The sequence below is a fragment of the Trachinotus anak genome, unplaced genomic scaffold (genome assembly GCF_046630095.1).
Source record: "Trachinotus anak isolate AG129_WGS33_773 ecotype Australia unplaced genomic scaffold, CSIRO_AGI_Tana_v1 ptg000018l, whole genome shotgun sequence".
NCBI lineage: Eukaryota > Metazoa > Chordata > Actinopteri > Carangiformes > Carangidae > Trachinotus > Trachinotus anak.
Window position 1 is genome coordinate 8,021,627 of NW_027273869.1, and position 12,781 is coordinate 8,034,407.

Sequence of the window (12,781 nt, forward strand, 5' to 3'; positions counted from 1 at the left end):
CTATCTCTCTCTGCATGTGCCGACGCAGGGAGCTCGGCGAGAAAAGAGGCAGAGTGCGTGCGCCATTAGAGGAGAAAAGCGAAATCACCTCAGGTTATCTGACGGCTTTTGTGACAGCCTGATAAGATGAACAATTCAAAACAGGGAAAGAAAAGCAGTGGGAGAGAGGAGAAAAGAGCAATGTGAGTGAAAGACGGAGAGGGAGATTTGAGCCAGTCAGACGTGGAGCATCGTAAAACATTAAGTCGTTTTCAGTTGGTGCCCATCAGGCTCTTGTTAAGCCTTTCAGTGCCAGTTAAGTTCATAGGAAAGGACAGAAACAGAGAAGTTTTTCTCCCACCAAGTTATAATTGCACGAAATCCAACAACAGGGGAAAAAAAAAACTGTCAAGAGACTTTTTTTTTTTTTTTTGACAGCTGCCATGCTGTTTACATGGCACCCAACGGAGTACACATGCTTTAGCCAGTGTTTTCAAGTGATTATTGCACAGAAAGTCGCTATACAAGAGCATTTGTGAGCCTGAAATCCTGCCAAATGCTGTTTCTACTTGTCTTGTTGAGAACTGTAGTTTTCAGCACACCATGATTTTCTAACATCGCAGGAAAACAGCAGCGGTACACTCACGAAACAGCTGAAATGACAAAAAATTCTAACTAGGTCTTAATCATACGTTCCATTAGGTCGGTATTTAGGCTGTGAACAGGGTGCCATGAGCAGAAGTGGCACCTACTGAGAGAAAGACTGTGATTACTGTAATCAAGACTTTTTCACTGAGGGGAGGAGAAAAGAAGGAAACAAAGAATAAAATGATGGTTGGAAAGAGGAGATTTGAAGGTGAGAGTAGAGGAAGAAAACAAACCTGGAATCTCTGCAAGTGAAGAGAGAATACGAAAACATGTTTGATCATTAGTATAATCTTTGATAATATGAGCTTGTGTATATGCAAATGCACATTTTATGCACTTTGTAGGTACTCTGCATGTGTGAGAGGGTACAACTCTACATACTGTTATGTGCATCCATATGTATGCAAGGGGATGAAGGCTGTTTTCATCCTCACACAAACAGCCTTTTTCTACAAAGGGCGCAGTTTACACAAGACAATCCCCAGGCCAGTTTGTGTCTCCCTGTAAGCTGCTGGAGTATTTACGCATTTATACATCTGCCAGTGACAGCATGTGTTCGGCCGAGTATGAAAAAGCTCTTTCGATTGGGGTTTGTAAGCAAGTGCTGAGGGCCTCCCCCATTATCCTTCCACCCCCTCCACCCCCCCTGCCGCCCCCCCTCCACCCATCACTTCTTCTCCGCCTCTCTGTGGATCCAGCTCAGCCTGGGCCTGATGGGGTCCCCTAACACCCCTCCCCACCCTCACCAAGCCCCCCCCCCCCCCCCCCCCTGTGGTTCTGGATCGGTACCGGCCTTGGTAATTGATCCCTCTGGGCCCTCTAGGCACATCCAACAGTGGGTTGAACAGAATCACCACTAAGAAGACAGCTGCTTGGCCACCCTAGACAGGCAGAGAGAAAGAGACCCTGTTGCTGCTAACCATTAGCTCTGTCTGCCAGCGCTCTTTCTAGAGGAAGCCAAGTCAGCACATCGCCTCAGCGTGGAAAATACCAAGTCCTCCATTTTGGGAAGCGGGGAAAGACACTGGGACAATAGAAAGCCTGTCCTCTTAGGTTCTTTTCCACAGCCCAAGAGCTTGTGGGATTGCTCTGCTAATTGAGCAGTGCTGCTTAAACCCAAAGCCTCTGCTAGCCAATGAAAGCGTGCCTACCTGTATTTCATCCCAAGTGTCAAGACTGCACACTTCAGTTTAAGCCGTTTCCATGTGGTCAGTAATTGATTTCGTAACGCAGGGAGTGATCACCGGCTGTCCTGTGTACGCTCTGTAAGTACCTACCAGTTAGAAGAGCTGCAGGTTTATTCCCACGAGCAGACGACATATGCACACACTGAAGGACAAAACGTGCTCACATACATGCAAGTGTACATGCAGTGTATTGATGCCATCCTGTGAAAAACATGTATCTTCAAAAGGCCATCTGTTCAGGAGCTACAGAAAACAGACAGTTGCATTTTTCATACAATCCAGTGGGTTTTTTATGGTTTATATGTGGCTTAGTGAGTTAAAGAATTTTCTTAATCCAAATAGAAACACTTGATCCTTCAGTTGATCTGAAACATTTTTAATCACCAAATTTAGTGAGATGACAGAAAAGATATTCTGAATGGATCATATCAGCTAAAATAAATTTCAGATCCTTTCTTTACACCTCTTTGGTCAGCTTGGTGGTGTTGGGCCCAGTTCCACGAAGATACTTTAGATTGGTCTGTAGTGCTGGACTAGTCTTAATGTTGCTGATAGGTGCAAGTCAGACTGTTTAACACAAATAAAGGCAAAAATATTAGACACCTTGTTATTAGACACCAGTGCTACCATGGTAACAATCAGTGACACGTGTGCTGACCAGTAGCACCCAACAACAAAATAAAGGAAAACATGGCTAATAATTTGCGGTTTGATAACATTGTTATGGAGAGAGCAATTGCGAGGGAAAGTGTTTGTTAGAGACCACAGCGATTTTTTTTTTTTCTAAATAAATATTTTTATTTTTATTGTTCACTTTTTGCAGAATTTCCTCAGTAAAATATCCTTGTAATTCTTCCTTTATTCCAAAAGACAAACATTTTCTGCTTGGGTAAATAGAGGTCAGCAGTTGGATGTTGTTTTATATTATTAAATTGTATTTATTTATTTTTTTTGTATTATTTTGAAAACAGTCTTAATTTACCCAGAATTCATTGCATTACATAGTCAAGAACTAAATTGCTTTTTGTCCGTGTGTTGAATCTATATGTCTATCTAAATTCTGACTTAAACTACCTACTCAGCTCCACAGTGTGACAATTTCACGCCATACGAAAATACAAAAAATGATTTGGGCGCAGATAAAATTTTGACCTGATGATGGCACAAGGCAAAGGGTCAATGGGTGACCAGTCATGAGGCTTCGTCCTCTGGGGACCATGGATGCCATGGCAATCCGTCCCATAGATGCTGAGATATTTCAGTCTGAACCAGTGATGGACGGGTTAACGCTGCAACAAAACATTCAAATAAGTGACTTTAAAATAATGAATTGTGGATGAATTAATGACTTATTTTATTTCCATTTTAGCAGTCAGTGATAGTAAAAAAAAAAATCTCTGGAAAACCACAAGGCCTCTGTGCATTTTGTTTCCCTGTGTGCTGCTGTAATGCAGAATCCCTGTTTTACTCCCACACTTCTATATTTAACACAAGAACACATTTAACACAGAACAGTTCCTCAGGTTCATGCAAAGCCAAACAGGCACATTTTCAAGACACCTCAGGGAGACAAATCGACGATGGTGGTGGTGGTGATGATGTGACTGTGTCTAAATCTAGTAGTACAAAAATTCACCAAAAAAAAAAAAAACAACAACAACAAAAACATTGCATCCTCATTTTGAGCTTGATAACCATACCGCCTCCACCCCTCTCCCTCCCTCTCCTCCTCCCCGTTCCCACTACCTCTCTCCCTTCAGGCTCTATGACGCGACAAGAGTCCCCCTCGACACTCTTGCACTATGGAGAGCATTGATGACCCCTTGACAGACAGCCAAACAACATCTACCACCAACACCACCACCACCACCATCACAACAACTCCACCCAAACCCTGGTCCCGCAAAGGCAGGAAGCAACACAAGAGCACCAGGGGCCTCTTGGAGGCAGCAAGGTACAGCACAAAACCCCATTTTGCCGATGTTATTGATAGTTGAATGTCTATTAAAAAAATGGCCATTCATTCTCATGGTCATCTTAACCATGAGCCCATATGTACTACACAAATTCAATTCAGTATGGTTTTATTAGACCGCAAAAACATCACAGCAGAACATGCAAACAACAGAAAGCATGTACACAAATGCAAGCACACACACATAAATCCAGATACAATTTAAACAACTGCCTGCTTGTTTGATATCTTTATATTTGGCTTACTCATTTTTCCATGAGCTCACCAGTTCCCTAGTGTGTGTTTAACCACAGAAAATCCATGTGTGCAGCAATACCAGTAAAACCCATCGGGTTTATCCTCAGCTTGTTTTTGCTCTGCTGTATTGGCATGCCTTGTATATTGTCTTTAAAGCACTGTGCCAGATGGAGTCTGTGCGCCCGAATAAAACAAGGCGCCAGGCAGACTGATATTAATGCACGTGATTGGGAAATGGAGAGTAGTCATGCAGTAAATTTAACGTACAGTGCAATAAAAGAGATGAGGCCAAAGTCATAAAAAATGCCCAGTCCCATAGAGTTTCTGAAAACCAGGCTCTTCTGCCGGTCAATATTGTTAGCATTCACAGCCCTTGTTATCATTCGCTTTCGAGAATAAATCTGATCCTGCTGCTTTTCAGTCCAGACAGCAAGTCTTCAGTGTATGATATTATAAACAAATGCATGCGGTGAACTCACATCCTCTCAGTGCATCATATTGAGGATTATTGTCTATTTACTCACAGAGAAAGCTATTTAGGATTGGATTTAAACATCTGATCCCTTCCTATACAGTACAAAGGATGACAGCACCACATCATCTCCAATCATTTGATCTAAAACAGCACCATGCAGCATTGTAACTTGCTCTGCATGAAAGGGAACAATCTATACATTATGGTGTATTAAGGGCAACATTTCAGGCAAGCTGTTTGTATGTAAAACAAACAAATGACATTCTTTTTTTTATTCCTCCCTCATCCTGCTGTGGTTAAATCTGTTCTAATGTTCCCTCTTGAGCATTACAGTTCTGATCATATTGTAGAATCCAGATCGTGAACAGTGTTCGCTTTGATGTTCTGAAGAAATATAGTATGAAGGGGTTGATAATGACATAACTTCGTATGGCTTTGAACTTTCTCTTAATGTGGAATGGGACTTAGTGTCTGGAGGCCCATGCATACATGTTCATGTATTTTGATCTTAGCATCCGCTTCAGGCATTATTCAGCTTCACAGCATGTAATGAGCGATTTCCCTTCCCTTATTAACCTGTGGATCATTCCCAACCCACAAGTTCACTTATGAATATTCATGTGGCAGGCTATTGTGTAGCTTGCATGCTCCGATCCGAAGGGAAGCGTGCTTGCTTGCACAAGACTTAAACAACGAGGGCAGGAACAAGTATTAGGAACAAGTTCAGCAACTTGATGCAAAAAGCAGGAGCTCTTAAGAATGACAGATTAACAGAAAAGGCTTTCATCCATTAGGTGATGTTTTGGCACGACTTTCTCCTCTGCAAGTGTAGAAAAGCATCAGGACCAGCTAGATATAAGAACTGATTCAATCCTACATCAATTAGTCACCTGCATCCTCCTGAGAATTTTGCATCAGTCACATCTATCAGTGTCTTGGTAGAGAGTTTGGAGAAGCAAAGTAGATCAATTTTCTATCATGCGTGCCCATTCACATGTTCACCATGGGTTACCACACTGTGACATTTCGAAGGGAGTCAGCACAAGTTCACACAGAGAGGAAATGTCAAGCCGGGGCCATATGTTCGGGGTGCATTTGCTTTCGATCCTCGAACTCCCAGCTGGAGAGTGACTCCATATGTACTGTGAATATTGTTTTCTTTAGCTGCAGCACATGTGGCTGCACGCACCTCCACTTGAATGCACATAGAAAATGCATATGACAGCCAGCACAAATCCATGCACCATTCTCAAGTGTTTCAGCTGTGCCCAGAGACAGGAAGCTCTAGGGAACATCCCTGAAATCAAATGTTTTCCCTTGTCCTCGATTGAACGCTGCTGGGCACATATTGATATATTGAGTGGATTGCCCGCTCGCTCCATAACAAGAGAAGCCTGCACAAATTAGACGTTAACGCAGATGGATTCTGTCCATGACTTTCCCTTCTGTTACTGTGACACCTCCAGCAGTTATCAGTCTCACTCCAAAGTCTAATTCTCTTTCTGGTCTTGTTTGAACAGCCAGAGCCACTGTACTCAATGTTTGCCCATGTGTTCAATAGCCACTGCATCACATTTCCCACAACTCTGCATTCCTCCAGCACAAGAACGTAAAATATTCTCACACCGTTATAAGATATAAAGCAGAGTAATATGGTCGTTTCCTGATAAACCCGACGTAATAATCACCTAGGGCCTGTGAATTTTATTCATAGGGCAAATTCATCTCGCATTCATCTGACATTCGTTCCTCTTTTTAATGGAAGGCTTGCATTTCTCTGAGATGAGATCTGTGTGTGCGATTTATGGGGAACCATTTGCAACAGTGTGGGTGTGAGAAAAACAGAGAGAGAGAGTGTAGAGAGAGTCTAAGAAAATTACCATGGTAGACCCAGACTATGTGGTAGCTTGCACAAAACAAGCCCGTCTCTATGCCTGGCATCTATTTAAATCCATTTGCATCCTATTTCTCTTGAGATTCTGACAACAATGTTTCTCTGCAGTGACTCTGCCCTCCTTCCGTTGCATCAGTGGCTGCCACTGTAATCTCGTTGTGCCCACTAGGAGGCACTGAGAGAGGGAAACCGCTCACAGTGGGATTAAACACCTGTATGGGCAGCGGTCACAGTCAAGCTGTTTGCACAGTCATGCCCCTGCTTTAAGCCGTCATACCTCTGGGTCATTTCATGCCCAGTTCCAACAAAACCACGCCATTATCTCGATTAAACCCCGAGCTCATAGAGATGTTTATTATTCCCACAGCATCAGACATTGTCATCTGTGAAACATGATAGTATTCCATCCAACACCTGCCCCTTTCATGGCAATTTGCACTCTGTGAAATCATCAAGAGTTCATTACTATGAATTAAGCTTCAGCGGCAGTGCAGCAGTCTTGGAAGGCATCGGCATCTCTATCAAGTTGGCTGTGTGACTGGCGGGGACCAGATGGTGAAGAGGCTTCCAGATTTGTCTTTCTGTGGTAGATTAATTGTTTCTCAGTCTGTGCACTATGAGACCCACTTTGTTATTGGGTTACACCCGCTGAAGAATTCTAAATATTTGACTCGCAAAACACTTGATTTGTCAGAGAGTAAGCTGTTGAATTTTTTTTTTTTTTTTTTTTTTTCCCCTCCAGTGCTGCCAGAGTGCTGCAATTAGCACCTCAATTTCCTAAAGAATGCTTAAACACAGCTGTTTTAGCGACACACCATGTTTGCAATCTTTCCCCTAAAAATAATTTGACATTTTGGAAAAGACATTTCTCCACTGTCTTGCTAAGAGTTGGATGAGAAGTTTGAGAAATATGAAGCTACAACAGTTAGCGTCTCTTAACATAAAGAACATAAAAACACACTGAAACAGTTAGAGGCTGCACTTTGGTTTTTGTGCAAACTAAACAAATTAGATAGAGTTGTTGGTAGGTGGATTTTATCACCTTTAATCACAGCTAGAACTAAGCTTTTCCACTTTTTATACTGAGCTACGCTAACTGTTAGCAAAAACAGTTAGCATGCGCCTCTGAAGCTCACAAATAAACAAATTACACCTTGTTGTACATAAATCCTCATGAAGTGGCAAAATATTTTGTTAGGATTTAAATAAAAAACAACAATGTGTTAATTTATGAGCTTTAGAGATGCTAGTAGCTGTTTCGCCTTGTTTCCATTTTATTTATTCATTGATTTATTTTTTGCTAAGTATTTTCTTGGTTACCAGGGTTACGAGTGCTGCCTTATCTGATTGGTTGTCTGAAAAGTAGCTGCAGTGCCTCTCTGAAAAGATCTGACATTTTCAAGTAGAATTGCTCAGAGCAGCTGCATAAAAACGGCGCTCTGAAAAAAACTGGCTGCAGCGCTTTTTCTTTGCACTCTCCTCACTGGGAATAATTGAAAAAAAAAGACATTGGCACATTGCTATACAAACACACAACCATATAATATAATAAGACAAACTTAAATTCAAAAGACTTCAGTAAATGTCACATTCCTGACTGTTAAAGACTAGATAGTGTGTTACATAAAATCAAAACATAATGCTCTCAAAATACAAGCAGTACAAAGAACCCTCGGTTTGCTTCAGTGGCTTCTCTCAGGAGCTCCTCTCAATGACTGTGTGCTAAAACAATCATCTCATGTTTGCTCTGTTCTTGTTGATTCACAGGTCTCATAACACAGCCAGAGGCGGGAAAACCAGGGAGTGACTGTCTGAGGGAGCGAGCTCTCCCCTGGACACTGGACAAACTACTCACTGTAATACACTTCCAATTTCCTGTGACCGGCTCCTCCGGGTTTGTGACTGCTCCCTCTCGCTATCTGTCGTTGGGTCAACATGTTGCATCCACCTCCTCTCCACTCTATCTGCCTGCTCTGTGACATCAGCAGCACCTACTCGTGCCACGGAGGATCGGGGACACCTTAAAATCTCATGAATGGTTTTTGCCTCATTGGAAGTCCTCTGTTTGGAGCTACTAACTGCTTTGAATAAAGGGATTTCCCACATTTCTCTCCTGCCCCCCTAGAGCAGGAGTTCCAGGGCATAGACGGGATCATTACAGACCAGACTCCGTCGCTTCCTGGACCACGTCACGAGGCTTAAAAATGAACTGAGCGCTCTCTGCTGTGAATAGGCCTTCTGCTGGAGTAAACCGCCCATATTTTTATAGACCAAAGAGCAAAACAACAAATATGATCATTATTATAGAGTGGACCATCTGGCAAAGACACACAGAGACTTTATGAACTCATCGCTTGTGTCACCACTGACCAATGACTGCCCTCCCAGAGACACGGTGCACAAGAGGACAGACCCTGCGTCCAGTGGCAGATGTACCGTGCACAATCAAAGGAGTACTTTTAAAACCTTTCAGACATTTTTTTTCTCAGACTAAGCCCAGCACTGTATTTTGGAACTGGAGATATAGGTACTACATACGTATAACTGTGTATCAAAAAAAAAAAAAAAAATCTGATTTGCATTTTTCAGTAGCTACGGTTGGGACAGTTTGCAGGAAGAATTGTCGGGTTGGTCACGGACAACGAGTGCAAATCATATCAAAGAAATGATTAATATCTACAGAGAGTATAAATGCTGTCGAGTATGAAAAGAAGGAGTAAAGAAATGTCATTAAATGTATTTTGAAAGGCCCTAAAAAGTTATATATTTAACAGTTTTATATGTTGTACCTTTGTAGAGAAGCTTATTGGACTTAAAAATGTGGTCACAATGGCAGTTTAGTAGGATGTGAACAAATGCTGTTGTTCTCATGACTGCTGGCTCGTAGTCCCAGGTTTTCCGTTCACACCTCAGTAGCCGCTTTCTTTTCATGGTCATCAACGAGTCACTGTCTATCACAACCATTCATGGAAAAAAAAAGGAAAGTGACACAATTTATTGAGGACTGATCTGCAGCCAACTGAACATTGTAAATCTATGGTAGTCAGTGGAAGCCATTGAAATCTGCTAATTTGCTATGATATTGTATTGTACACGGTGTGGAATACTGACTCATTTCCTCTCTTTGGCTTTTGATCTCTTAATTTATTTTTGTGCTTGTGTTTGTTCGCACAAATCCGGCCTCTCTCTGACGGCGACGGCGAATACAACGAGGAGCGAGAGAGAAAGAGAAAGCATTGCAGAAGTAATAGTCATTTACATACATTTTTTTATCATGAAATATTTTAAGAATAAATTAAATACATGAAAAGAAATGTCCTCTGCAAATTTAGATGGTCTTGGTGTTCAAGGTCATCAAAGTGAAATTGATCTTATTCTAGTTTTACTTTTGATGAATGTACTGTGTATGTTCTGTCGGGGAAACAAGTGACTATACATGAAAGTTTCATTTTCTTTCCCAGGTGATCAGGCTCTATAAAGAAAGTCCAAAGACTTCTGGCTTGAAGTCCTGAAACGCTTAATGGGAAAAATAAAATGTAGGGGAGGGCAACAAGGCCCCTCAATCAGCCAGTACTGAGATCCATTTCATCAAGGTTATTCTTTAGCTGCACCAGTGACAAACAGGTGGTTGTACTGGGCAGATGCCAGGTGTCAGTAAGTGCATAACCTTGAGGATGGAGGTTGCTGGAAAAGAATAATACATCTATCAGGTTTGTTGTTTTTTTTACTTTTTACTACTTCCATGACCCAGTAAAAAGCTATGGAAATTTTATTTTTTGCATTTCCTTTCTGTTGTTTTTGGCATAAACAGCAAAACGCATTCTTTGTCATCCAGTTTTTTTTAAAACTAAGAACCTGTAGCAAATGGTTGAGATGTCCATTTAAAGCAATAGTGCAATTTCCACCACCTGCATAAATTAAATTGAAATAAAATACACTTTTTAGTCGCCCATGCCTTTCATATGAACAAAAGCATGGGTTTAATTGGGCCAGAGCTGAGCTCTGCCTCCTTCAATATCATAGAACTTGTATTTTTTAAATCTCTCAGTGAATGGAAGAGCAGTGGAAGAGTAATTCTGTAGACTAGAAAGAGAGACATTTGTTGTTAACCAATGTTAACAACAAGCTTTATAGGTCACTGGTATCAAGAAACAGCACCATTTGACCTTCAGTCAAATAGTTTTGCACCATAGTCAGTCTTCAAAGTTAATTTCTGAGATAGTTAACACTTCTAAGCTGTGTTGCCTTGGTGAACTCACCCCTCCTTTGAGGTATCAGGCCGTACAGTTAGAAAATTCAGCAGTGCTGATTAACTCAGAAAGACTCACTATAAATGGACTGAAAGCAATCGTTAGCCAAGTAACGTTAAAGTGATAGTTCAGATCAGCACGCTCCCAGTTTAGAGAAGCACCAGCACAGGAGTGATGAGCTGCTGTGGATGAGGTCAGCAGAAAAACACATTTGAGCCGCTTAAAATAATGCCCTCAGAAAAAAGTCTACACTTTATGTACCCTTTTCTTTGGAGTTACATTTTTTCAGCCAGCGAACTGCAGTGTTCCTACACACAAATGCACCTATGCTGATGCAAACAGTTGGTCTGCTGGAGTAATACGGTGCTCTTGTGTGTAGTTCCTAACAAAAGGGCTGTTTGAAGGCAAGATAAAGTGGTGAAAATATTCAAATAAAACATACACTTCAACTGATATTAGTTTTTTTCCCCAACTACAAATATTGACATCTTTAGATTAATGGACATCTCAACCAACTGGTAAAGCATGTCTTATAAAATCTTTCGATTAGTTTTCATTTATGTGATTCTGTTTCTGAAATTAAACCACAGCAAAAACATATCATCACCCTTTGTAGTGTCATCGTAAACAGGTAGAATGCCATTACTAATTCTGTTGGAGTTGCACAATTCTAACTTGGAAGGAAGTCACCTGATTAGCTCAGGTGAACCTGGTGCGACAGATGGCTCAGTCAGGTTAAACATAACTACAATATTACAACTCAGAATATTATAATTCTCTCCCAAATGTGGGTCAATCCCAACAAAAACTGTGTTGGGAAATAAAGAGTGTCCATAAAATGAAAGTATGTTTTAAAAACATGACAAAAATGCTTTTGCAAGAGGTAAAAAAAAATATAACATGGAAGGTAAGTCCAATGTCACATGAAATGATTCATTGTGCTTTACACTTCTGCATCAGCAGTGGATTCTGAGGTAGTTCAAGAAATCATTGGAAAACACTCCGAGCTCAAAGGGAAAACTGAAAGAAATTCAAAATGAGGTAAAGCTGTAACAGTTACGTAATATACAATTTCCACCAGTTGTGATCAGTGCTTAAACAATGAAAAGAATATTATCCCTGATAGGGTTGAGAGGAATTCCATGCAATAGCATAATACTGCATGTCACAGTAATGAAAGAAAATGTCAGTTGGAGGCATTAATCCATATAAGCATGCAATTATGCATTCAACAGAAATCTTTTGTGCAATGATGAATGCTGTCATGTGGTTTTCCAATACATTTTTCAAGGGCTATTGAGTTGACTTCAGTGGATGACACTTGAAATAATAATGACTGTATTACTATAGGTTCTGCAGTTGAGCAGGGCTCATTATAGCTTTGTTTTCAGTGTTGCTTAAAAACAGCTGTTGATCTGCAATGTGATACACTATATATATATATATATATATATATATATATATATATATATATATATATATATATATATATACCTATGGTAAAGGGTAGATACATTACAAATAAATAATAATGCTAAACATTCTTTCCACACATACCAAAAGGTAAAGGTATGTAGATGCATGCAAATGCATAGAATACACACTGGTGTGGCAGTAAATAGGACAGAAGTTACAAAATTTACACAAACACTTTTTTTAAAAAAAGGTGATTTACTGCAGTAAAAGTTAAAGTCTCCCTCATAGTCAAGAATGTATTCTGCCTTTTCTTTACTTCACTTGGATGTTTAGGCTTCACTGTGCAGAATAATGTTTATGGAGCGTTTGACACTAGGAGGCGATTTTTACATTCATCTGCAGAAGTTTCTCTGTGTTCACCGTCAATCTGAGTTAAAGAAGTGTTGTGTGTATGAGCAGGATTTTGTGGGAAGTGTGTCAGCAAACAATTAGTATACTAGTTTAAAAAAAATTTGTGGAAAAAAATTATATCAAAGACAAATTATTATTCAAAGCACAATAATATCCCTGAAGGATGTTTTAAGGATGTTTTGTAGTAGACTGATGTCTTTGAAAACATCAGTGCATTAATGCAAAATGTGGATTTCCAAAAACACAAAATATTACATTTTTGTCAAGCTAAAGCATTACAACATAATGATATAAGCAAGCTACTTAGAA

The 12,781-nt window shown here is 40.4% G+C and overlaps 1 protein-coding gene across 5 annotated transcripts in view; it reads left to right on the plus strand.

Annotated features, from left to right (window-relative positions):
* The window catches only part of tafa5a (TAFA chemokine like family member 5a), a 134,348-nt gene extending 124,830 nt beyond the window's left edge, over window positions 1-9,518 (plus strand). For 3 of the 5 annotated variants that reach the window (XR_011694149.1, XR_011694148.1, XR_011694147.1), the window contains 2 exons: window positions 3,575-3,768; window positions 8,163-9,518. Coding sequence is in view for 2 of the 5 variants with exons in the window: in XM_071502400.1 (XP_071358501.1) it covers window positions 8,163-8,171 (9 nt within the window). In the remaining 3 variants the exon portion in view is untranslated. The remainder of the gene's footprint in view (window positions 1-3,574; window positions 3,769-8,162) is intronic. The other 2 variants (XM_071502400.1, XM_071502401.1) reach the window with 1 other exon arrangement.
* Window positions 9,519-12,781: the final 3,263 nt, after the last annotated feature.